Consider the following 23227-nt stretch of genomic DNA (forward strand, 5'->3'; position numbering starts at 1 on the left):
GTGTTATGGCAGGAAGCTGCAATTTCTTGATGTGTTTTGTAAAATTCTTGGGCATGGTCCAAGCGCCCCAATGACAATGGGTATCAGTGTTACGTGTTTCATCCATAATCGCGTAGTTTCAATGGCCAGGTTGCGACATTTCCTGATCTTTTCCAGTTCCTTTTCTTCGACTCTGGCGTCTCCTGGTACAGGAGATTTATTTATTTGGTACAATTTATTTGGTACAAGATTTATTTGGTACAATTTATTTATATCAATAAATTGCATGCTTGTTTTCAATGACTGTGATATCTGGCGTGTTGTGTGTTCCAAATGACGATCTGTCCCACAAGATCTTCACCCTCTCATTGTCGACAGCTTTTTTCACTTTATATTCCCACAACTTTTTGGACACAGGTAAGTCATATTTGTTGTTGTTGTTGTCACACTGTCATACAATTTAGTCTGGGTTTGGCAGTTTTTATCCACCTCTCGAAGACCTGCAATAGGCAGTTGTTGCTTGACAATATTAAAAGTATCAACACAGGATGTAAGCTGTTTCAAGTAAGGCTGCCTTTTGCAATTGACCGGTGGTGATTTCTTGTTGTTTTTTTTAATCAATGCCAATGGTGCTCCACCTGTTTGGGGATTTCAGCTAAGGTGCCTATTACTACTGGATATGCTGGCTGAGGGATTCTGGGAGTTGAAGTCCATGCATGTTAGAGAGATTTGCCTCTACGTTGCCCTAGGCTTAGTTGAAACAGAACCCTAAATAGAGATAGCCTTCTCCGCAGTCACCATAAAACCACGGTGTCTGCCACAGCCAAATGCCTGCCTTGTCTCCCTTTCTGTGCAAAAGCCAAGAGAATCCACATTGCATGTTTTCCATACCCTGATGGTTTTTTCCAACCAGATGTTGTTCTCTGGCACCCATCCACCTTCTCTCTCTCTCTCTCTCCAACAACTCTGATAGTTGCTGAGAGAGACCAGGGCCCCCAATTGTTCATGCTTGATGCCTCTTTTTGTTCCACATCAAATTGGGCCACACTGGTTAGGAACTATATTTGTGGTTATTCTGGCTGCCAACGGCTGCAGTGTGGTAGAGGGATGTGGAGCAACAAGAAACAGGCCCACTTTGGCGATTCAAAACAATGGTTGGCCAATTTAAAAGTGGCTGGAAGAAGGAGATAAAGAACCAGAGTAAATATGGTAGTAGACTGTAGCTGATCCTAAAAAAAGCAAAGCAGATTTCTCTTTGGATCAGAGACCAAGCAGAAACCCAGCGTTGTAGATGAAGAGCTGAAAACATATATCCAGAAGGGCAAATGATTTCTTTATCATTGCCAAGAAATCTGCACACAGATGTCCATGGATCATCAGGAGCTGAGCTTGACCTGGTTTTTCGCTACAGCAGGGGGCAGGAGCTTCCTAACCTTGAATGATTCCCAAAGGGTAAGAGAGTGAGGCACGGTTAGCAATGGGATGAGAGACCACAAGGTAATCCGATAAGTTTGGACTATGCTGGAAAGTTGTGGGTTTTTGTTTTTTTTTAAAGAATCCAGTATGCAATGGTGCACCATTTCGGTTACAAGAACACTCCATGCAGCTACCATGAGGTGATACTGATTCGATGGGCCATTTTCCTTTAACTAGCCTACATGTCAAACTATGATAAGTGATGCTTCTATCAATAGATATACAGCATGTGCAGCTTGTACCCGAAAACACATCTTTGGATCTCAGCAAAAAAAGCATATCAAGAATTATTTGAAAAACCATCTTAGTCCACTTTATCATACATTCTTTAACATGTTTTTCCTGTTTCAGATTTTAACAAATGTTTATATACATTTTAGCAATTACATGTTGATCATTGGTGCACAATTGTACTATTTTGTGTCTTTATATTTTTCTTGATATCTTGCTTTTTTCTTTTCTGTGTTCTTCTAATTCAATGTCCTCGACCTCAACAATTTTAAAACTGGTGAACCAACTCCCAAATGTCTTTGAATTTATCATGATTGTTTTTATAATGACTTTGGTGTTATAATTTTATATGATTGTTTTGTGTTGCCCAGAATCACTTTTACTGAAATGGAAGCTTTATAGATAAGATAGTTGACAGAGATTAGATAGATAGATAGATAGATAGATAGATAGATAGATAGATAGATAGATAGATAGATAGATAGATAGATAGATAGATAGATTATGGTGGTTTTATATCTTGCTCAATCTCGCCTTTGATCCAGGATGGTAAACCAAGAAATTATACATATTTCAACTAGCAGAATATATGTTCATTTTCTCCCCCTACTTAGAATCTATCCAGACAGAAATTAGCATATGAACTAAAATTAGTAGTGAGAGGGGAAGGGTGAATTTTCACACAGCTCCTGATTAAATTATACTCATCTATTTTCTAGATTCACACAATATACCTAACCAGCCTGGATTTGCTGAACATGATATATAAGATAACCAAACATAACATGATGTATGAACATAGCCTCTCAGGTAGGTAGCTAATGTCCCATTGTTTAGGTTAACCATGGCAAAACAATCATTTTCCCAGAAAGTATACTGATTTCTGAAGTTCAAAAAGTAGATCAAGATACTGGTCTGTTTTTTATTCTTGGCTTTGGGCACTGTAGTTCTAAGTATGTTTCCTATTTTAAAATAGGCATTTAAGGGGCATCCTTTTAAACTGTTGCTTTGGCTTTTATCAACCAAAACAATATTTGGATATTGGGCAAAAAAAAAATATCATTTGTGAGATTTAAGAAAGGGAAGATTGCCCTCTGCTGTTGATTTGAGAAAAGGCAACTAGGAACAGTAAAGGAAAGAAAATCAGGTATAAAAGTTACTTTGTAGAAGAGGATCCATTCCTCCAATTTTCTCTTTGTTTAATGTTTAAGTAAAATGGTTTATTATAGCAAGGTGTGGAGGGCTCCAGTAATGAAATAAGTATACACTTTAGGGTGTATTGTTCACGGTGCAATTACAAGTTTATTGTTCTTAATCTGCCCAAAGCCAGTCTATGAACTTTAAAGATTGCAAAGAAACATAGTAATAAACGTGCAATTAACCAAGGTGGTATTCCATTTTTGTTTTATTCGGGGTGATATACAAAATACCAGATAGATAACAGGTCGATGATAGATATTGGATGGTGTTGTGGTTCGCCAGCAGCCTGTGCAGACGGGCAGCGGAGTCGGACAGTGAGTAAGAAAGGGGACCAGTCCAGGAGTCTGGAAAGGACTCAGACGAGGGTCCTGTATCCGATGCAGAGATGGGGCCAGGATCATCTGGGAGTGGGGTGCTGACTCTGGAGCCTTCGGAGTCTGGCAGCAGTGAGGCAGAGGAACAAGGGGAGCCTGTCCCCAGTGCGTGTGTGCACAGAGCTGCTAGAAGGCGAGAGCAGCTGAGACAAAAGGGACTTGGGAGTAAGGCTTGGAGGTGATTGCCCCTCCCATAAGGTATGAAGGTCAGGCAAAGATGGTGAAACCTTTGCAGGAAGCAAAGTCATTCGTTTGGTTCGGATTCATTCTCTTTGTACTTCGGTTGTTTTTCCTAGTTCATTTGATACTTCTGTTATTGGCAGCACTTCACAGAAAAGAAAAGTGGGTGCTTATCTCGGGGGACTGTTTGAGATTCATTACTGACTGGGAATGAAAACAATTCCCAGCGTTGCAATAAAATAAGTCTTGTTTTTAAAATAAGCGTGTGCGTAATTACAGTTTAGAAAGCCTGGGTCAGAACGGATGGATGGATGGATGGATGGATGGATGGATGGAGTCAGACAGGTAGTTCTCAATTTACGACCACAATTGAGCCACAAATTTATGTTGCTAAGTGAGACTTTTTCCCCATTTTGCAACTGTTCTTGCCAGAGTTGTTAAGTTAGTAACACGGCTGTGAACCTGGCTTCCCCCATTGGCTTTGCTGGTCAGAAGGTCGCAAAAGGAGATCACATGACCCTGGGACACAGCAGCCATCATAAATATGAGTCAGTTGCCAAAGGCCTGGATTTTGATCACTGCAAAGATGCTGCAAAGATCGTAAGGGTGAAAAAAAACGGTCATAAGTCCCTTTTTTCAGTACTGTTGTAACTTTGAATGGTCACTAAGTGAACTATTATAAGTCGAAGCCTACCAGTAATGAAAACTGCAGAAAAATCCATAGGAGGATTGCAATTTGAAACGTGAGAGAGCTGGAATGAAAAACCCAATCTCATTCAGTGGAAACCCCTTTGCTTTAAGAAGAAGAAGAATTCCCAAGTGTTCCACAGCTGGAGATCAAATATATTTCCCCGGGGGCTTTTATCGTGCTTTCCCTACTCTGGGCAGATTTTAGCATCCTCTTTGCGGTTCCTCTATAAAGAGTTTCAAAATAAAAGAGAGCACTTAAGGAACCAGGTGACAGAGACTGTTTCAGGTGCAAAGGTATAGGGAGGTTGGGGGGATTTCAGGAGAGGCAGGAATTTCCTTTGGAGGCGAGTGCAAAACTCACACTGATGAATAAATGTCAGCGAGATAAGCTGCAGCCCTATGGGAAAGATGAGGAGGTGGATGGGGGGAGGGAGGGAAAAATCAGAGAAAGGGGGAATACCAATTCCAGCTGCTGCTGCTTCCCAACATCTTGCCTACAGCTGGGCGATTCAGATAACACTGCCAAAAAAGTTAAGGTGTCTTTTTTTGGTGAAATGTGAGTTATTTTTTTTTTTAGGAAAAGGGTTTTGTTTTCTTGGCAGGTGAAACTCCAGGCAGGCCTTGCCCGAGTTTTCTAACGACCAGAAAAAAACAGGCATAAATTTGCATCTTTTTCTTCTTCTTTCCATATACAGTCCTCGATTTACAGTCCTCATTTAGTACTACAATGGTCGTAAGTGTGAAAAATGGTCCTAAGTCACTTTTTTCAGTGCCGTTGTAACCGGTCATTAAATGAACTGTTGAAAGTCAAGGACTGCCTGTATAAGTATAGCTTGTGCCCTCGATTGTAACTCAACAGATTGCAACCTCACAAATCGCCCTTATCATTACTGCCACCCCCCTGATTACAATTACCATCACTTCAACATCTGGAATGAAAATTCTCTTAAGTTTTCTGCAGAACCTTTTCTTTTCCTCCAGAGGGCTGTCCTCCCCTCCAGCTCCCTACATGACTGGGAAAGCGATGGGTAGGGCATCCCACATATTCAACGGTTGGCTTTGGCCAGCTTCCAGTAAGGCTGTTTCCAGCAAGTGCAGTAGCAATAGCACTCTTAGACTTATATGCCGCTTCACAGTGCTTTTACAGCCCTCTCTGAGCGGTTTTACAGAGTCAGCCTATTGCCCCCAACAATCCGGGTCCTCATTTTACCCACCTCGGAAGGATGGAAGGCTGAGTCAACCTTGAGCTAGTCAGGATCGAACTGCTGACAGCGGGCAGAATTAGCCTGCAATACTGCATTCTAACTACTGCGTCACCAAGGAAGGAAGGAAGGAAGGAAGGAAGGAAGGGAAGGAAGGAAGGAAGGAAGGAAGGAAGGAAGGAAGGAAGGAAGGAAGGAAGGAAGGAAGGAAGGAAGGAAGGAAGGAAGGAAGGAAGGAAAATAGCAATAGCACTTAGACTTGTATACCGCTTCACCATGCTTTCCAGCCCTCTCTAAGCGGTTTAGAGAGTCAGTGTATTGCCCCCAACAATCTGGGTCATTTTACCGACCTCAGAAGGATGGAAGACTGAGTCAAACCTTTAGCCTGGTCAGATTCGTACTGCCAAATTGCAGGCAGCCAGCAGAAGTAGCCTGCAGTACTGCATCCTAATCACTATGCCACCATGGCTCAGTATGAATAATTGTCCAATTACGGTAAGTGAAGAAACTTCCAGATGTATATTTCCTTTCATACTAATCCAGGCCTCTCTTCCACATCCCAGAAAGGCCTGAGGATGGAAAGGATGGAGGGCTATAGCCTGGCCCTTCTTTCCTTCCTTTCACAAAATCGTCCTTCTTTCCTTCCTTCCTTGTTCTCACAAAATCCTCCTTCCTTCCTTCTTTCATTCTTTTCTTTCCTTCTTTAGTCCTTCCTTCCTTCTCTTCTTTCTTTCCCTTCCTCTCTTCCTTTTTTCTTTTTTTCCTCTTTTCTTTCTTTTCTTTCCTTCTTTCTTTCTCCTTCCCTTCTTTTCTTCTCATTTCCTTCCTTCCTTTTCCTTCCTTCTCCCTTCCTTCCTCTTTTCTTACTTTCCTTCTTTTTTCTTCCTTTTTTTCCTTCCTTCCTTTTCTTCTTCCTTTCCCTCCTTCTCCTTGCTCTCTTTTTTTCCCCTTTCCTTATTCCTTTCCTGCAAATGTTTCCGATCCTTCACCTGGAAACAGAAAATTTGCAGGAGATACAGCTTGAAGTTTCTGCTTTTCCCACGTTATGATCCCTCATATTCTTCTCTTTTAGACTTTCCTGATTCTTGACAGTGATCCGTTCACAGGATGATTAGCTAGCACTCCTTAATTGATTAATTAATTCTAATTAATTAATTAATTCTGGTTAATTCTAGCCCTCGCGTCCTAGAATTTTTAAAAAAGTCATTTTGCACTTCCATCCTCCTTCAAGGAAGATGCGAGGGAGCGCCAGTACGCATGCGCGTGACAGCACCCTTCCTTTCCCCCCCCCTCCAAAAAAAAAAAAAGCACCGGCTTTGTAATCCTCACTACGCGTGCGCGCCAGAAACCCGGAGAATAAGTACAGGAAGCGCCTGCGCGGACCAAAGTAGAGGGGCGAAATCGGAGACTGTCAACTGCGCCTGCGCTGGCTGTCCAGGTGGGTTTCGCGCCTGGTTACCTGGAGCGCGGAGTCTACAGGTGAGGCGGAAGCGCGCTCCGGGAGGGAGGTAAAGAAAAGGGCGGGCAAGGCGCATGCACGTGGGCTTCTTGCGGACAGAGGAGGCGAGGCGAAGGTAAGGGGCTGCCTTTTCACGCAGGAAAGGTAGCGGGGAAGGGGGTTGCTGAAAGAAGTAGGGCTTGGCTTGAGGATGGAGGGAGCAAGGTGCTGCCGGGGGGACCTGGGTTCCTTTTTCAGGCCCCCTCCTCATTATTCCCCCTCCTTGTCCCATGGTTCCTTGCAAGACAAGAGCGCCCCTGAGCATAATCAGAGTGCCTACCTGCCTACCCGCATCAGCAACCAGTTAGTTACCTGCCCGTGCTTCGGATCCCACGTTGATTATCTGCCAGTTTGCACAACAGCTGCTCAGTTGGTTATGTCCCATTAATGTCAACTTTAAACCAGTGCAGAAATAGATTTTTTCCTGCATGATCACTAATTAATCTCATATTTGGGGGTCTTTCAGGCAGTGCACTCATAGCTGTTGTCCATCCACCAAATTTATTAGAACTACTATACGGTCTGGGGAAAATGGTATGTCTGGTTAGACAACAGAAAGAAAAGATAACTTAAAAGTTTAAATTGTAAATAGTGTATGTATGTATGTATGTATGTACAGGAGAATGGACTAACTGATGTCACAAAAAACTGCAAAAATGTATATAGAATTTGTTTTTAAAGGTGAAAATTCAGTAAAATTAGTTTAAAAAAAAGAACTACAGAATGAAAGTGTGTAACAATGCATTGCACACAAAGGGTTGCCTTTTGGGGGTTTTCCTGCCTTGCACTCTGATTAGTTTAGCATCCTCCAGAATAGAGCATTGTAATCCCTTTCCATCATATAAATTTGATAATAGAATGGTCATATTAGAAATGGAACGGATTTATGCTTTTTAGCATGAGCGTTATAAGTACCGGTAGTAAAGGTAAGATATATCTCAAAACATGAACAATCTAAAATGATTGTTGCTATCTCTAGTCATCTGGACTGGTTGTTGATACTTCAAACAAACTAAACTATCATAGTTACAGAGCTGGTGTTGCATAAACACAAAAGATTAGATGTTAAACACCTATTTATATAGATGTTTTTTTTCCTCATCATGCAATGCTAAGTTCAAATGCTCCAAATTGTAAACTTGAAATGGCCAATCTCCTACAGGTTAAATAAACAAAATAAAACTGCCCTTGTTTATCATTTTTATAGTGTTTTAATTGGTGCTTCCTAAAAGTAATTATGCCTTCAGGCAGTAAACATTACTACCTATGTGCTGCAAAGCATCAGCATAGATATTTTCTTCCAGATTTTTTTCAAGAAATTAAGGAGATTATAATTGAACATTTTAACCACGAGTAACCAATTAAGCTATCATTTTTCTCATGACTTTGGGTTGAAAAGCCATTGAGAGAGAAGAAAGGGCTACATTGATACCAAAAGCATTTAAAATAAACTCGTATGCAGCAATTTCAACTACAGCTTAAAGTTTCACATTCATAAAAGTAAGTTTTTAAATTTCTAGACACCCCCAAATTTGTTTTCTTAGATTTTTAATCTGAGAATTAGATATTCGGTCATCCTGGCTACATTCTACATTCTACAACTAACTTTGGTTAGTTGCAAGTTCTTTAATTTTTTTATAACCATTCAGCAAGCAAGATGCTTAAAAGGTTTTTTTTTTCTTCTCTAGAAAGAAAGAAAAAACAAACATTGGTACTACTGATTTTTAACCAAATCTGGTTAGTCTCAGTTGAATGCTATATTTAATAGCTGAGAAAATGTAATTTTCAGTTGAATGCTAAATTTAATAGTTGCTAAATTTTTCAGTTGAATTCAATTTAATAGCTGAGAAAATGTAATTTCAAGGGGATTATAAGGATTCAAGTTTATAGATTCATTTGATCATTTTTAGCGTGGGTAAGAAAGAGGCTAATGTTTGGGTTTCATAATTATATGATTTAAAAAAGGTTTATTAGACTGCCGTTGTTTCCATTTTCAAGCTATAGATTATTATAACCTAGTTATAGGTTATTATTTCTAGTTCTCAATTTATGACCATAACTGGCATCTGAATTTCTAATTGTTAAGTAGTCAGGGCTGATTTTACAACCTTCATGGTCATTACAGTTATTAAATGAATTACATAATCATTAAGCAAATCTGGCTTCCTAATTGACTTTGTTGGAAGCTGACTAGGAAAATCGCAAATAGCAATCTCCTTATCTCTGAACAATGCAACTTTCATGCCAGTTGCCAAAGGGCTTGAATTTTGATAACGTAGCTGTGGGAATGTTGCAATGGTCATAAGTGTGGGGACCGGTTGCAATGGTAGAATTGGTCTCAAGCATGTACCAGTTCCATAAGCCTTGGTCTCCTATCCATCACCTGTCAAATATATAAAAATGGGCTGAAAATAAATAAATAAATAACATGGATAAATTAAAATGATAGTTTACTAACATCTAGGTTCATGTCATCCTCTTTCCAGCAAAGTTGTTTTAATAATTGTATCTTTAAGCACGGTATAATCTTTCTCTATGGAAGAAATACTTTATTTGTTAAAATACTGAAATACTTGGCAGTTTTGCTGTCGAAAGCTATAAAATTCAATGAACACAATGAACAAAAAGCTAATTTAGCTGGAGTCTGTTTGTATAATAGACTATATTTGTATAGCTCCCATTTAATCTGTGGTTAGAAAACACTGTGGAACACACACGTGTCAGTTTTAAGTGGGCCATAATGACCTTGTATTCCTAAACAAGAACTGCTATTCAGTTATAGGGTAGGGGATACAGCATTGTGTTTGCAGGCCTCTTTCCCCTTTATCTGTAACTGTCATCTACCAGACTTCTCCAAATTGATAAGAGATCTTCCAGCATTGTAGTTTTGTTAATTAATCTGTGCAGCTAAAAACTTTCTTGTAGCAGCTCATATTAGCAGCCGTGATACAAGACTGTGACAAATAATCCATTTTCTTGGTCTACCAATGATATCTTTAAGGTGATGGGTTAATCAGATAATTAATAGAAGCTATGCAAGCTTATTGCTGGTGTTGTTATGGCTAATAACGCCATGCTTACTGGGATAGGAAATGAAAGTTTAAACGCACAAAGCTTAAATGCACAAATAAATTGGCACTAGACAAGGATCAATGGAATTCACCAGGGGGGAGGGGCTGGACTTGGGTCTCTTGTAGCAACGCAATGACTCCAAACTAATGACACGTTTAACTCAGCCTGCTCTTCTGGAAAAATACCATCAGTTGCCTGTATTAGTCATATGTTGCATAACGTGAAATTAGTATCCAGCTTTCTATAAACGCTTGCTTGGCATTTCTTCTTGATTGTCACTGCTGAACTGCAAGAAAATGCAACCCTTGAACCCAATGGCTTTGCCGCGAACCATTGGGTCACGTGTTTGAGTTGCAAAGTCAGACATTTGAGTAGCAACAACAGCTTTATCTCTTCCCTTCAGCCTGCTTCCACTTCTGTCCCAAGCACAAAGCACAATTCCAAGAACTGAGTTCAGATTAAGAGACTAAGGAACTCCGTTGCAGAAGCCTGTACATTGTATAAATCTACTGTTTGGGTAGGGGCTCAAATCCTCCTCTAGTCACATATTGTATTGATCTTTTTTTTTTCCAGAATGTTTGAGACTATAATTTTTTTAAAAAAAATGGCTCATAGATAAAAGAGCAAAAGGTGACTTACAATAAGAAATACAGAGAAACTATTAGTGGAATTGTAATTGTTTGTACTAATTAGTACAAAAGAAAAAAACATTCATTTCTAAAGCAGGGTGTCAAACACAAGGCCGGGCCAAATCCAGCAGACCTCGTCTGACATTAATTTATGATAATAAAGAGTGGACACATAGACCTACAGATACAACCGGCCCTTTGATGGGGACCAAACTGCTGATGCGGCCCCCGATGAATTTGAGTTTGACACCCCTGCTCTAAAGCAACAAGAATTTATCATGGTTGGGGATTTGGGCGGTATAGTTTTTCAATTAGGGAATATAAGATGGTTAGGCTGGCCAGTTTAATCAAACCAATGTCAAAAGTGAGTTCCTAAATCAATGTTCCTCAGCCTGCAAAACTTCAAAATAAGGGGACTCCAACTACTCTGAGAATTCCCCAACCAGCATAGTTATTGGAGAAATTTTGGGAAATCAGAGCTGCATATCTAGAAGTTGCTCAGGTTGAGAAATACCGTGGGAGACTTTAAAATGGTATGTTGAGTGGTCTTTTATGTGCGCTTTTGCAAAAAAGAGAGTCCTGTAGCTTTTGATTGATCAATTTAAAGTGCTATAAATTACTGTTCATTATTATTAGATTATAATGGTTGAGATCCTTTATTAGGTGTGAGTTTGCAATTACAAAGCCATGTAGAAGACCCAGGAGTGTGTGGTCTTCTAGAAAGTTCTATCTCTATTATCTGAAAACAATATCTTAAACTTTTGTTAAGTAATAAGAGCCTCAGTGACGAAGTGGTTAGAGGGCAGTACTGCAGGCTACTTCTGCTGACTGCCTGCAATTTGGCAGTTCGAATCTCACCAGGCTTCAGGTTGACTCAGCCTTCTGTCCTTCCAAGGTGGGTAAAATGAGGACCCAGATTGTTGGGAGCAAGAGGCTGACTCTGTAAAACCGCTTAGATAGGGCTGCAAAGCACTGTAAAGCGGTATATAAGTCTTAAATGCTATTGCTATTATGTGTCAGATGACAATGGACTGCCATTTATAATCTTCCATATTTATTCTGTAGCCACTTAATGCATTCAGAAATTGTTTCTTAGCTTCTCAAGTCATCCTTGAGAGAAAGTATTGGATTATGCGCTAATTAGTTGTGTACATTAAATATAAGCCGTTGCCTACATAATTCCATTTAAAAAAAAAAAAGGACTGTTTCCATCCAGTAATGTGCCCTCCTATACAATTAGCCACAAAAAGGCAACCTGACACTTCCAAATTTAAATAACCTTTTGTTCTATTGCAGGAGGCAGGGTAAACTTTCCAAGGGACTACTTAAAAAGAAATTGCTGATGTCGTGTCTTTAAGACTGCCTTGGCAACCATGGGTGAATACAGTAGGTTTATAGATTGGGATAAGATGGATGCTACCATCCAGGCCGAAGATGAGAAGGAACTGACCGGCACCGAATTTCACACTGAAATGCTGAAACAACTGGCTCGCCAAGGTCACTGGGCCAAGAGCCACTCTTTAAGAGCCAAAGTATATGACAAATTGATCAGCTCTATCCCTTGCCGCACGGTGACCCCCGATGCCCACGTCTACCAAGACATTGTGGTGAAAATTGTTGGCAAGAGAAACAGCAACACGCTTCCCCTTCCAGAATTCGTAGATAATAGCTTGGTCCCCACATACTGCCTGAACGCGGAAGGCATTGGCGCCATCAGGAAGATTATCTCTTGCATTGGGAACCAGTTCCCAGACATCTCATTCTGCCCGGCTCTGCCTTCCGTGGTGGCCCTCCTCCTTCACTACAGCAGGGATGAGGCCGAGTGCTTTGAGAAAGTTTGCCGCATCCTGGCCTGCAACGACCCCTCTAAGCACTTCATCGATCAGACCTTCTTGGCTTTCGAGTCGTCTTGCATGACATTCGGGGACCTGGCTAATAAGTACTGCCAGGCAGCTCATAAACTTATGGTGGCCATCTCCAAAGACGTGCTGGAAGTCTACTCGGATTGGCACCGGTGGCTCTTCGGGGAGCTGCCCCTCGTTTACCTCGCCCGCGTCTTCGATGTGTTCCTGGTGGAAGGTTACAAGGTGCTCTACCGGGTTGCCTTGGCTCTCCTCAAATTCTTCCACAAGTTCAGAGTTGGGCAGACCCAGGAGTCGGAAAACGTACAGCAGGACATCCGAGCATTCGTGAGGGACATCGCGAAGTGGGTCTCTCCCGAGAGACTGCTGGAGAAAGCTTTCGCCATCCGTCTCTTCTCGCGGAAAGAGATTCAGCTTCTGCAAATGGCCAACGAGAAGGCCCTGCAGCAGAAAGGCATAACGGTGAAGCAGAAAAGGTAGGGGCCCTTCAGCATCTTCCCTAAAAGCTTTTTTTAAAATCTAGGGACTACATTCTTGCATTGTGGGGAATAAATGCTATTATAAAATCAAGCGTATCTGTGCTCAGTTTCAACCATTGTGAAAATATAGATAATCTATACAGTATATGTGTATATGTGAAAAAGTCAGTTTTTGGAAACCTGACAAAGCATAAAGTTTTAGGAGTAGAGTATAGTAGGCTGTATAGAGTCGAGTAGAGTAGAGTAGGAATAATAGGAATAATTAGGATAGGATAGGATAGAATAGAATAGAATAGAATAGAATAGAATAGAATAGAAAGAATAGAATAGAATAGAATAGTGAGTAGAAGTAGAATAGAAATAGAGAATAGAATAGAATAGAATAGAATAGAATAGAATAGAATAGAATAGAATAGAATAGAATAGAATAGAATAGAATTTCTATTGGCCAAGTGTGATTGGACACACAAGGAATTTGTCTCCGGCACATAAGCTCACAGTATATTTATCATACCTCTAAGTTTAATTGAATCAAAGAGAACAACCTCAGCAGACTGTTTTTTTCTGTAATTTGTCACGTTACCCAGAAAATATTAGGTTATTTTTCCAGAATATTTCTTCAGGGGCAAAATGGCGACCTCTGGATCAACTGGACAGCATTTTCAAATCACGATAGCAAGCGTGTAAGGCATTAAAGCCCACAAGTGTGAGGATTAAAAAAATTCCTCAAATTAAGCATGGGCCAGTATTAACGCCTCTTAATCCTTATATTTTGGGGGGGGGGCTGGATCAATATTCCGTATATTGCTAAAATTGTGGCCAAAACCAGTAGTTGACGAGATATGGCAATTTTTTGTATAACCTTGAGGAAAAAAAGTTAATGTTCCATCCCATTTAGTTTGAAGGAGCTCTTGCGTCTACCTTTTTCTTCAGCATTGGAATCCAAATTTAAACCATTCCTGACAAGTGGTTATCTAGTGAAGGAGATCCCAGTGGGAATTCCTCTTAAAACATTTCCTCAGTGCTGCAAGATCTTTCCTAGTAAAATCTGCTTTCTGATAACTTAAATCATGTTGCATTTCTAGAACTTGGAAGAATAGTTTTGCCCTTTTATGTGATCACTTTTTAGGGATTTGAAACAGAAACTTCAGTGAAAAAAATGGTTTCCCAGCTGCTGCCTGACCCCAAAATAGAAAAGCTTCAAATAATTTAGCAGCAAAATCAGTAATTGATATTTCATGCTCATAAAGGGCATCATTTCTATAGCTATATAACTCTATTCCTGTAGCTTTTGCATTCAGTTTCCCACAAACCTTATCGCTCAGCAACCTCCAGTTAATATATCCCCTGCTTCTGGTTTAAAAAAAAGAAAAAGAGCTTGTGAAAATTGATGCCAGAATGAACTTTTAACAGAGTCTTTGGTTTAATAACACCTTCGCTGTATTCACACATTCAGATTCGCTTAGCAGTGATAAGAATCTAAAAATGACTTTTAAGACTCCTTTCTAATGGATCCTTCGGTATCTTGCTCCTGAAATCATAAGGCATAATCTGCTATATGTATTGATGATGCTTTTTAAAATCCCTGTATTTGGGGAAAACAAAGATGAAAAGGATTTGTTGAATGGACAAATGAACTCGAGTCAGGAAAAGTAAATTAAAATAAATGAATTAAACCAAAGATCCTTTCTTCAAAAAAAAAAAAAAAAAGAACTGGGCTTTCTTTGTTTTTCTTCAAGTTCTGAAGAAGAAGCTTCTTAGATAAGAAGTGAAACATCTTCAAGGAAAAACTAAGTCCAGTTGCCTTTTGACCTGGAGGACTGAGAATCTCCATAGATAAATGAACTAGAAATCAGAGTGAGGGAAATTCCTATAAAAGAAATGTGGCCTAGAAAATTTAAAAACCATTGAAGGAATTAAGAACTGACTTAAGGAAGGAAGGGGGAGGGAGGGAGGGAGGGAGGGAGGGAGGGAGGGAGAGAGAGAGAGAAGAAAGAAAGAAAGAAAGAAAGAAAGAAAGAAAGAAAGAAAGAAAGAAAGAAAGAAAGAAAGAAAGAAAGAAAGAAAGAAAGAAATTTAACTGTTGGTCTGCTCAAATCTTATTCTGTATTTCTCTGTAGGCTTTTTCCATGCACTTGATGGGGATATATGAAACTGCTGATCTTTTCTTGATTTCTCCTTTTTTTTATCTCCCTTCTCATGCCTTCTTTTCTGTCAATTCCGTATCTGCTGCATTGCTTTGCAGCAGTACATCTCCCAAAAGGTAGGTTTGAACATTTGAATCTTCATGCTCCGCTACTCTAATTTGATTCGGCTTCCAAATGGCTGTGGCTACACTAAGACAATGGTAGCAATAAGCTTATGTGAGTTGGTGGCAGTGCAGTAAAATGCAAGGCTGTCTTTACTTGCTTCTGTCAAATTAATAACAGAGATGGAAGGGGCCTTGTAGGTCACCTAGTCTAAGCAGGAGACCCTACACTATTTCTGATAATGGCAGTCCGGTCTCTTCTTGAAAGCTTCCAGGGATGAAGCTCCCACAATGTCTGAAGGCAACTTCTGTTCCATGGGTTGATTCTTCTTACTGTCAGAAAGTTTCTCCTTATTTCTAGGTTGAATCTCTCCTTGTTCAATTTCTATCTATTATTCATTGTCTGGCCTTTGGATGCTTTGGAAAATAGCTTGACCCCTCTCCTCTCTGTGGCAGCCCCTCAAATATTGGGCAAGTCATGTTCGTATTCTAGGCAAGCTTTGTTTCTCTTCATTATTATAAAGCTTTCATGAGCTGCGGCTTACTTGAGCTGATTTGTCATTTGATGAAATAAGCTGTGGCTCCCAAAATCGTATGCCTTTTTAGAAGAGAGGGGAGGGGAGGATATTCTTGTATTGGCCAAGTGTGATCGGACACACAAGGAATTTGGCTCTGGTGCATAAGCTCACAGTGTACACATAAACAGCAAATAATAGGTCATAACTCATAAATCAACAAATAATGAGGATTATTACCAAGTTGGGTAATGAAACATCTGCAAGAAAACAACCTGGCTCAGAGAGAGCACCAAGGACCTTGCATTTCAACCCTGAGCTATAAATATTCTCCTTCATTGGTACCATGAATTGTGTTAATATAATTATGGACATTTTCCCAAGGGCCGTACTACATAGGCATACCCATGTTAAAGTGGAGGACAAAACAAAATTGTATTTAACAGTTTTCTTGCATTTCAAATCATCTTGGCATGTAGAATAACATACTCAAAACTTACTCGGCATAAAATTTCATTGCGCAATCCCTGCATTTTGCCTGGCCTAAACTGCATTTAATCTAGCTTGGCTGCAAGAAAGAAATGGCTATGTGGACTTGTTCCTGGCTTACGTATAATTCTGTGCCCTGGTCGTCTTCTTTATGTGTTGGTCTCACATTTCTCATTGTCACCAAGACATTTGCGATTTCTTTTAACCTTTTCTTCCCCACAATATTAGAGCTCCTGTGGCAAAGATACTGTTGGTTGCCAATTGACCTATTTAAATTATATATGTCACCCATCTCACTGTTACAGCGACTTTGAGTGGCTTCCAATGTAATAAAAGGGTAAGCAAAGCTTTTTAGGCAAGAGCCGTGGTGGTGCAGTGATTAGAATGCAGTATTGCAGGCTAACTCAATGCTCACTGCGAGCAGTTCGATCCTGACTGGCTCAAGGTCGACTCAGCCTTGGTGAGCCATGGTGGCACAGTGGTTACAATGCAGTACTGCAGGCTACTTCTGCTGACTGCCGGCTGCCTGCAATTTGGCAGTTCGAATCTCACCAGGCTCAAGGTTGACTCAGCCTTCCGTCCTTCCGAGGTCGGTAAATTGAGGAGCCAGATTATTGGAGACAAGAGGCTGACTCTGTAAACCATTTAGAGAGGGTTGTAACGCACTGTGAACCAGTATATAAGCCTGAGTTCTATTGCTATATACATCTAAGTGCTAGTGCTACTGCTATTATCTTTTAGTAATAATTCTCTTCCCATTTAAGACTTGAAAGAGGTAGAATTGATTTAAGCCAGTTGCCTTTTCTTAACTTGTTTTGTTTGTTGTTCCCCAGGCAGAATGTCCACCTGGCTGTTCATGCCGAGAACTTCAAGTCTGAAATTGTCGATGTGAAGAAGATGAGAGACATCTGGTCATGGATTCCCGAGCGCTTTGCCCTTTGCCAACCTCTACTGCTGTTTACCACCTCAGAGCATGGCTGCAGCCTAAACAGGTAGTAATTAACTCCATCGTTGTTGTTTTTTAAAGGATTTGTAGTAGGAAAAAATTAACTGATATCCCTGCATTGACGGTGTGCCATCAAGTCAGTGTAGACCAGAGGCCTCCAAACTTGGCAACTTTAAGACTTGTGGACTTCAACTCCTAGAATTCTAGGAGTTGAAGTCCACAAGTCTTAAAGTTGCCAAGTTTGAGGACCCCTGGTGTAGATCTTTAGCAGCCATACAGGTGTATTTTCAGCTTGGTCCTACCAACTTGCCAACAGGATGCTTTCAAAAAGTTGGGTTAGGATTGTGGAGAGCCATATCTCTTCTCAACTCTGAAGCTCACCAAGTATCTTCGGACGGTTTCTGTCTCTCTTTGAATCTACTAGCTTGTGAACTTTGATTAAGAATAAGATGAGGGTTGTCAAAACTGTTATCACCTCTTTCGTGCCTTTAAAAGCTATAAAGTTAAGCAAAGAATGATTTTCATCCTGCATTCTATTTATGATACCTATATAAATAGGTGTAAAATTACTGCAGCTTGATTAATTGTTTATGTACTCTCACGTCAAGTACAATGCTTGTTTTGATGGATAGAGCTTTTTAGTTCTTATTGGATTAAACTTATCTGAAGGTTCAAACAATGTTGCACTGCATTAACAATATTTTTATCCCAGATATAGATAGATAGATAGATAGATAGATAGATAGATAGATAGATAGATAGATAGAGCTATATATAAAACTCCCTTTTACGACCCTGAGATCCCTTAATTTGGGGTAAAATCAGGGCAACTGGATGGAGCTGAGCATTTCCTGGCCAGATGCCCTTCCTGACGCCTATGTGGAGTTCACAGCAGATATTTTTTCTTTGCACCCTAGGAGAGAAACATCTGCCGCTACCTAGGATTGAACTCTCAACCTTCCAAGTGGAAGGCTAGTGTCTTCACATATATATATATATATATACTATCCCTCCTTCATAAATATGCTATATGTCAATGTTTGTGACTCTGCCAGATCCTAGGGGAATGTATTCAATTAGTAGAAGGTAAATTAATGTTTAAGTAGAAGTTGGATTAATGTTTCATAAAGACATATTTTTATACCTATTGTACATTAGGTTTTACTCACATTGTGAAGGGCATGAACCAACTCTCCTTTTGATTAAAACAACTATGCAAGAGGTAAGTGAGAGGATAAAGAACAGCCTGGTTAGAGGCTCCCTTGATGAATTTCAAAAGCTTGAACAAAGCAATGTCTTAAGACAAAGGTCTTCAAACTTGGCAAGTTTAAGACTTGTGGACTTCAACTCCCAGAATTCCTGAGCTAACATGACTGGAGGAGGAATTCTGGGAGTTGTAGTCCACAAGTCTTAACGCTGTCCAGTTTGAAGACCCCTTTCTTAAGATTTTCTTCCCCTTAAAAAAAAGCAGAAATTTCTGTTGTCTCTTTCTTTTCAACGAAAGTCCCCTTGACTTGTTTGATGCTCCTGTTTGTTGCATTTACCACCCAAAGTTCATTGAAGGCACACTCAGATATTCAACACACTTGGCTTTTAATCTGCCAGAGTTGAGAAGATGACAACTGAAACAGCAGCTATTGTCAGGCCCAAGAAGGCAGCATTACTTAAAAGTAGTTTCCTGTATTGTTCTTCACCTCCAGACAGAATCTTGCCAGACTAAAGCAATTATCTGTATCACTGTAGCTCTACTTTGTGAGCTGCTAAGGAGGGTCCGTCCTTGTTCTCTTCCTGCCTATCAGGCGTTCCAAGCTCTGCTGATTCTTTACCCTCTGGAAAGCAGCCCCTCCCTGCTGGGAATCCAGACAATATCCCACCACAATTATATTGACATTCTGAAGAGATCCGCTCCCTAAGGCAGTGTCTATTTTCTGTGCTCCCTCTCCTAGGTCTGCGGGGCTTATTTGTCAACCGATTGGCATGATCGCAAACGAGGAGGAGGCAAGCTAAGTTTCTTTGGGACAGGAGAATGTTTTGTATTCAGGGTAAGAAACCATTGTGACTTTCTTCCAGAGGTCTTCAGTTCTGGCTTAAACACATTCGCTTTTCAATTTAATCTCCTGCCCTCTTCCAGCTGGTGCCTGAAGTGGAACGGTACGAGTGGGTTATAATCAAACACCCAGAACTCGCCATGACTGGCTCTGAACAAGAAAACAATTCTTCGGCCGTTTCTGACTCCCCCTCCTCAACCGATCTCCCCCTGGATCCTTCCAGTCGCCTTTCCCCTTTCCTTTCAGCCCGGCACTTCAACCTGCCTTCCAAAGCAGCGTCCATGTTTATGGCCGGTAGCACTGATTGCATCATCATAGGTAGGTCTCCGGTTTTCCGCTTCCTCTCAAAAACGGCTTTTTTGTGCTTACAGAGAGAAATGAGTCTTATCTTCCATGCTCTCCGTTAGCACTTGCTGAGGCTGCTTTAACACTTTTTATTTGTGAACAGCCAAAATTATCTGGAAATGTGGGTCAGAGTGGTAATGAATACGCAAAATGCTGCGATTACCGTATTCTAAAAATGTTATACCCGCTGGGCTAATGGTTTTGAAAGGCAGCTAGCTAATGTTGAAGGTCTAGCAAGCAACACTAAATTTTACATCATTGGCATGGAGTGATTCATGTGTAAAATAAGAATGGCACTTAGACTTATGTATCGCTTCACAGTACTTTACAGCCCTCTCTAAGTGGTTTAGAGAGTAAGCTAAAAAATTTGGGTCCTCATTTTGCCCACCTTCGGAAAGATGGAAGGCTGAGTCAACCTTGAGCCAGTGAGAATCGAACTGCTGGCAGAGTTAGCCTGCAATACTGCATTCTTACCACTACACCACCACGGCTCTTAGATAGAGATAGAGATAGATAGCTATAGATAGATAGATAGCAATAGACTTATATACCACTCCACAGTGCTTCACAGCCCTCTCTAAGAGGTTTACAGAGTCAGCCTCTGGCCCCCAACAATCTGGCTCCTCATTTTACCAACCTCGGAAGGATAGACGGCTGAATCAACCTTGAGCCTGGTGAGATTTGAACTGCCAAATTGCAGGCAGCCGGCGGTCAGCAGAAATAGCCTGCAGTACTGCACTCTAGCCACTGCGCCACTGCATAGTCACAATGATGTAACTATGCCAAGGATGCCAATTAGATGAAATATGTAAATTGAGATTCAATGGACACCATATTCCTCGAGTATTATTTTGCACATGTTGGATTTTGATAGTCATGAAGGGTCCTTGGTGCTCTCTGAGCTTGGTGGGTTTTTTTTTTGCAGACCTTTCATTACCCAAACTGGGTAACATCATCAGGGTCAGTGGTGCTCAGAAAGCATCAAGTACCCTTCATTTCAACCCCGAGCTACAAATAGTCTCCTTTATTGATCGGGACAGTCATAGTATTTTAATTCCAAAGCAGCCTGGTTAAAAGAACTAGAGGCAGGTATTTGAAATATATGAAGACACGAGTGTTTCTCTTCTGTCTACAAAAATACAGGTAGTCTTTGCTTAATGACCAGTCAATTTAGCAACTGTTCAAAGTTACAATGGAACAACCCTCCCCGCCCCCCAAAAAAGCTACTTAACAATCTGATTCCAGAGTTCCAACAATTGTGCATGCACATACACACCACGATCATATGACTGCATTTAGTGTGCTTGGCAACCAGCGTTAACCTTTACAGCTGATTGCAGTCTTCTGCAGTCATGTGACTGTAACGTACAACATTTTGCAGATTTCTAGCTCTTCAGACAGTTTCTAGCAAAAAAAAAATCCAACTGGAATACAGGAATTGATTTAATAACTACTCAGTTTGCTTAATGACCGTTGTCTTTGCTTAATGGCCATGGCATTTGCTTAATGATTGGCGCAAAAATGTTATAAAATTGGGGCCAATCATGTGGGTGCCTCAACTTGTGTCTGTCATGACTTATGACTGAAATTCTGATTCTGTAACAGATATACCGTGGTGGCCAGTGGTTAGAGTGCAGTACTGCAGGCTACTTCTGCTGACTGCCAGCTGACTGAAGTTTGGCAGTTCAAATCCCAGCAGGCTTAAGGTTGACTCAGCCTTCCATTCTTCCGAGGTTGGTAAATTGAGGACCCAGATTGTTGGGGGCAAGAGGCTGTAAACCACATAGAGATGGCTGTGAAGCGGTATATAAGTCAAAGTGCTATTGCTACTGCTATACTATAAGTCAAGGATTACCTGTGGTAATTACAACAACCATATTGTGAGATAGCACCAAGATGTAGACACATTCCAAAATTATCTTCTTTGCAGGTGGTGGCGATGGCCAAGCCCTCTATCTTGATGGAGACTTGAATCACGGAAGGACGGGTCATTGCAATACTTTCAACAATCAACCGTTGTGCTCCGAAAATTTCCAGATAGCTATCATGGAAGTTTGGGGGTTCAAGGACACAATGAGCAGCTGAGAAGTTTGCCTCCTTCAACATTGACTAGCCCATGAAGTATTTCTCAAGTTTCCGTGCCCATTTCCAGTTGCAGGAACCAAGCTATCCTTGGAAGGCCCCCCAGAATTAACCTTCTTTGTAAAAAGCTAAATTGGGAGATCTCGGCTAAATCTGGGGCCTAGTTGTTTAGTCACCGTGTTTTTGTACGTAATTCTGTGTAGTCTAAATGATTAGCCTCTTTCTGCTCTGTTGAGTTTGATGCACACCCTGATATTTTTGGTGGGAAGGGAGAGATCTTAACATCCCCCCCTCAGTTGATCCATAACTCTGTCAACATTGCCATCCACTAGAGGCATTCAGATGTCATTGGGTGTTTTTTTTTCCAGATGTTGACAGAGATGGACTAGCAGCTGATTCAACCAACAAGTGTCATTTCTTATAACTGTGAGCTTCCCTCCAAAAATCAATGGATTATGTTGCTGATTTCTTTCAGTTTTCCCTCATTCTCACCCTCTGCGTATTACATCCATCTTGGGATTCCCTCACAGAGCTACAGTAGATGAAGAGATTTTATTGCATAGCACACAAGCACCTTCAGATTCAACCTATTATTTTCAGGGACTTTCTTCCTTAAATCTATTTAACCCCTGCTTTGAGCCTGTTGTACCTGGCTGCTCTCCCGACTGCTAACTGCATAATTCCAATATGTGGGAAAATACCTTTCAGGAATCTTAATTTTCATTCTGCAGTGACACACTGATCTGTAGATGTTAAAGGGACCTCCAACCCTCCTCATATTTTTCTGTTTACATTCCTGGCACCGCATATCAGTAATATACTTATTTTATTGTAACAGCTTCAGGCCACTGAAATCCAATGCAATATACATTGTGCACAAAAATATCCTCAGCAACCAGAACTATGACTTCATCCTTTTCTAGACTAGCCCTCTGCATTTGTGCTTAAGAGTAACAGTATTTCCGAAGCAGTATTAGCCATCCAACCCGAAACAGTTGATCGGTATATAAACCAACCATTTCTCTAATTTCTCCATTAATTAGGACTGGTTGAGTTCTCCAGGCCTGCAATTTTTTTCAGTAACACGATTGCCTCTTTTTTATATTCATTTTGGTGCTGTGCATCTTGGATTTTCAAGATAGGTGTACTGAATACGTGTGAGTGCAGATTTTACTTCTGATGGTGGGGTTCTTTTTTTTTTTTTCCCCCTCCAGAGACATTTGTGACTTTCTCGGCCCCATACCTTTCCCCACTTCATAATTTATATCTCCTCTTTGTCCAGTTGTCCTGGCCTAAATCTGTATAAAGTGTGTGACTCCGTGTCTGTCCGGAAATCCAGTTGATTTTATTGTATACAAATAAAGTGAATATGACTTCATTTTTCAAACCAGCTTCATAATTCTTGGGGCCTGCTGTTGGAGTTTTTCCTGCATCTAAGGTTGCTCCTTAGGGAAACAAGGTTGTTCAGGTGCTGAGATCCTGAGATTCGGGTGCGGGCAAATCTCCCTTAACACCATGGCTTGATTCTTAAGCATCTTTCATTGGCTTGAATTGAATTGGCATCCTTCAGCCTCAAGAGATTGTGGTATCGTGTTATGAAACTGGTAACTGCCACATCCCGTGTTGTTTCAATGCTGTATGCAAAGCTGGAGTGTCCCCTCCAGAGCATGAGGCCTGGGTAA

General features: G+C 40.7%; 1 protein-coding gene across 10 annotated transcripts; it reads left to right on the forward strand.

The window, feature by feature from the left end:
• The first annotated feature begins 280 nt into the window (after positions 1 to 280).
• TBC1D24 (TBC1 domain family member 24) lies at positions 281 to 22923 on the forward strand. Of its 10 annotated transcripts, XM_087973258.1 has the most exons (9): positions 281 to 396; positions 2406 to 2496; positions 11828 to 12869; positions 15118 to 15135; positions 16958 to 17116; positions 18229 to 18292; positions 19017 to 19112; positions 19202 to 19436; positions 21394 to 22923. In XM_087973258.1, the coding sequence occupies exons 3-9, from the start codon at positions 11905 to 11907 to the stop codon at positions 21546 to 21548; spliced, it is 1692 nt and encodes a 563-aa protein (XP_087829384.1). In that variant the 5' UTR covers positions 281 to 396; positions 2406 to 2496; positions 11828 to 11904; the 3' UTR covers positions 21549 to 22923. The 10 variants fall into 10 exon arrangements, with proteins under 10 accessions (XP_087829384.1, XP_087829389.1, XP_087829390.1 ...); XM_087973263.1 differs by lacking the exon at positions 15118 to 15135; XM_087973259.1 differs by lacking the exon at positions 2406 to 2496 and having other exon boundaries at positions 306 to 396.
• Positions 22924 to 23227: the final 304 nt, after the last annotated feature.

Source organism: Notechis scutatus, chromosome 12, assembly GCF_049901735.1.
Source record: "Notechis scutatus isolate UNSWTSFEM ecotype Mainland chromosome 12, rNotScu1.2, whole genome shotgun sequence".
Lineage (NCBI taxonomy): Eukaryota > Metazoa > Chordata > Lepidosauria > Squamata > Elapidae > Notechis > Notechis scutatus.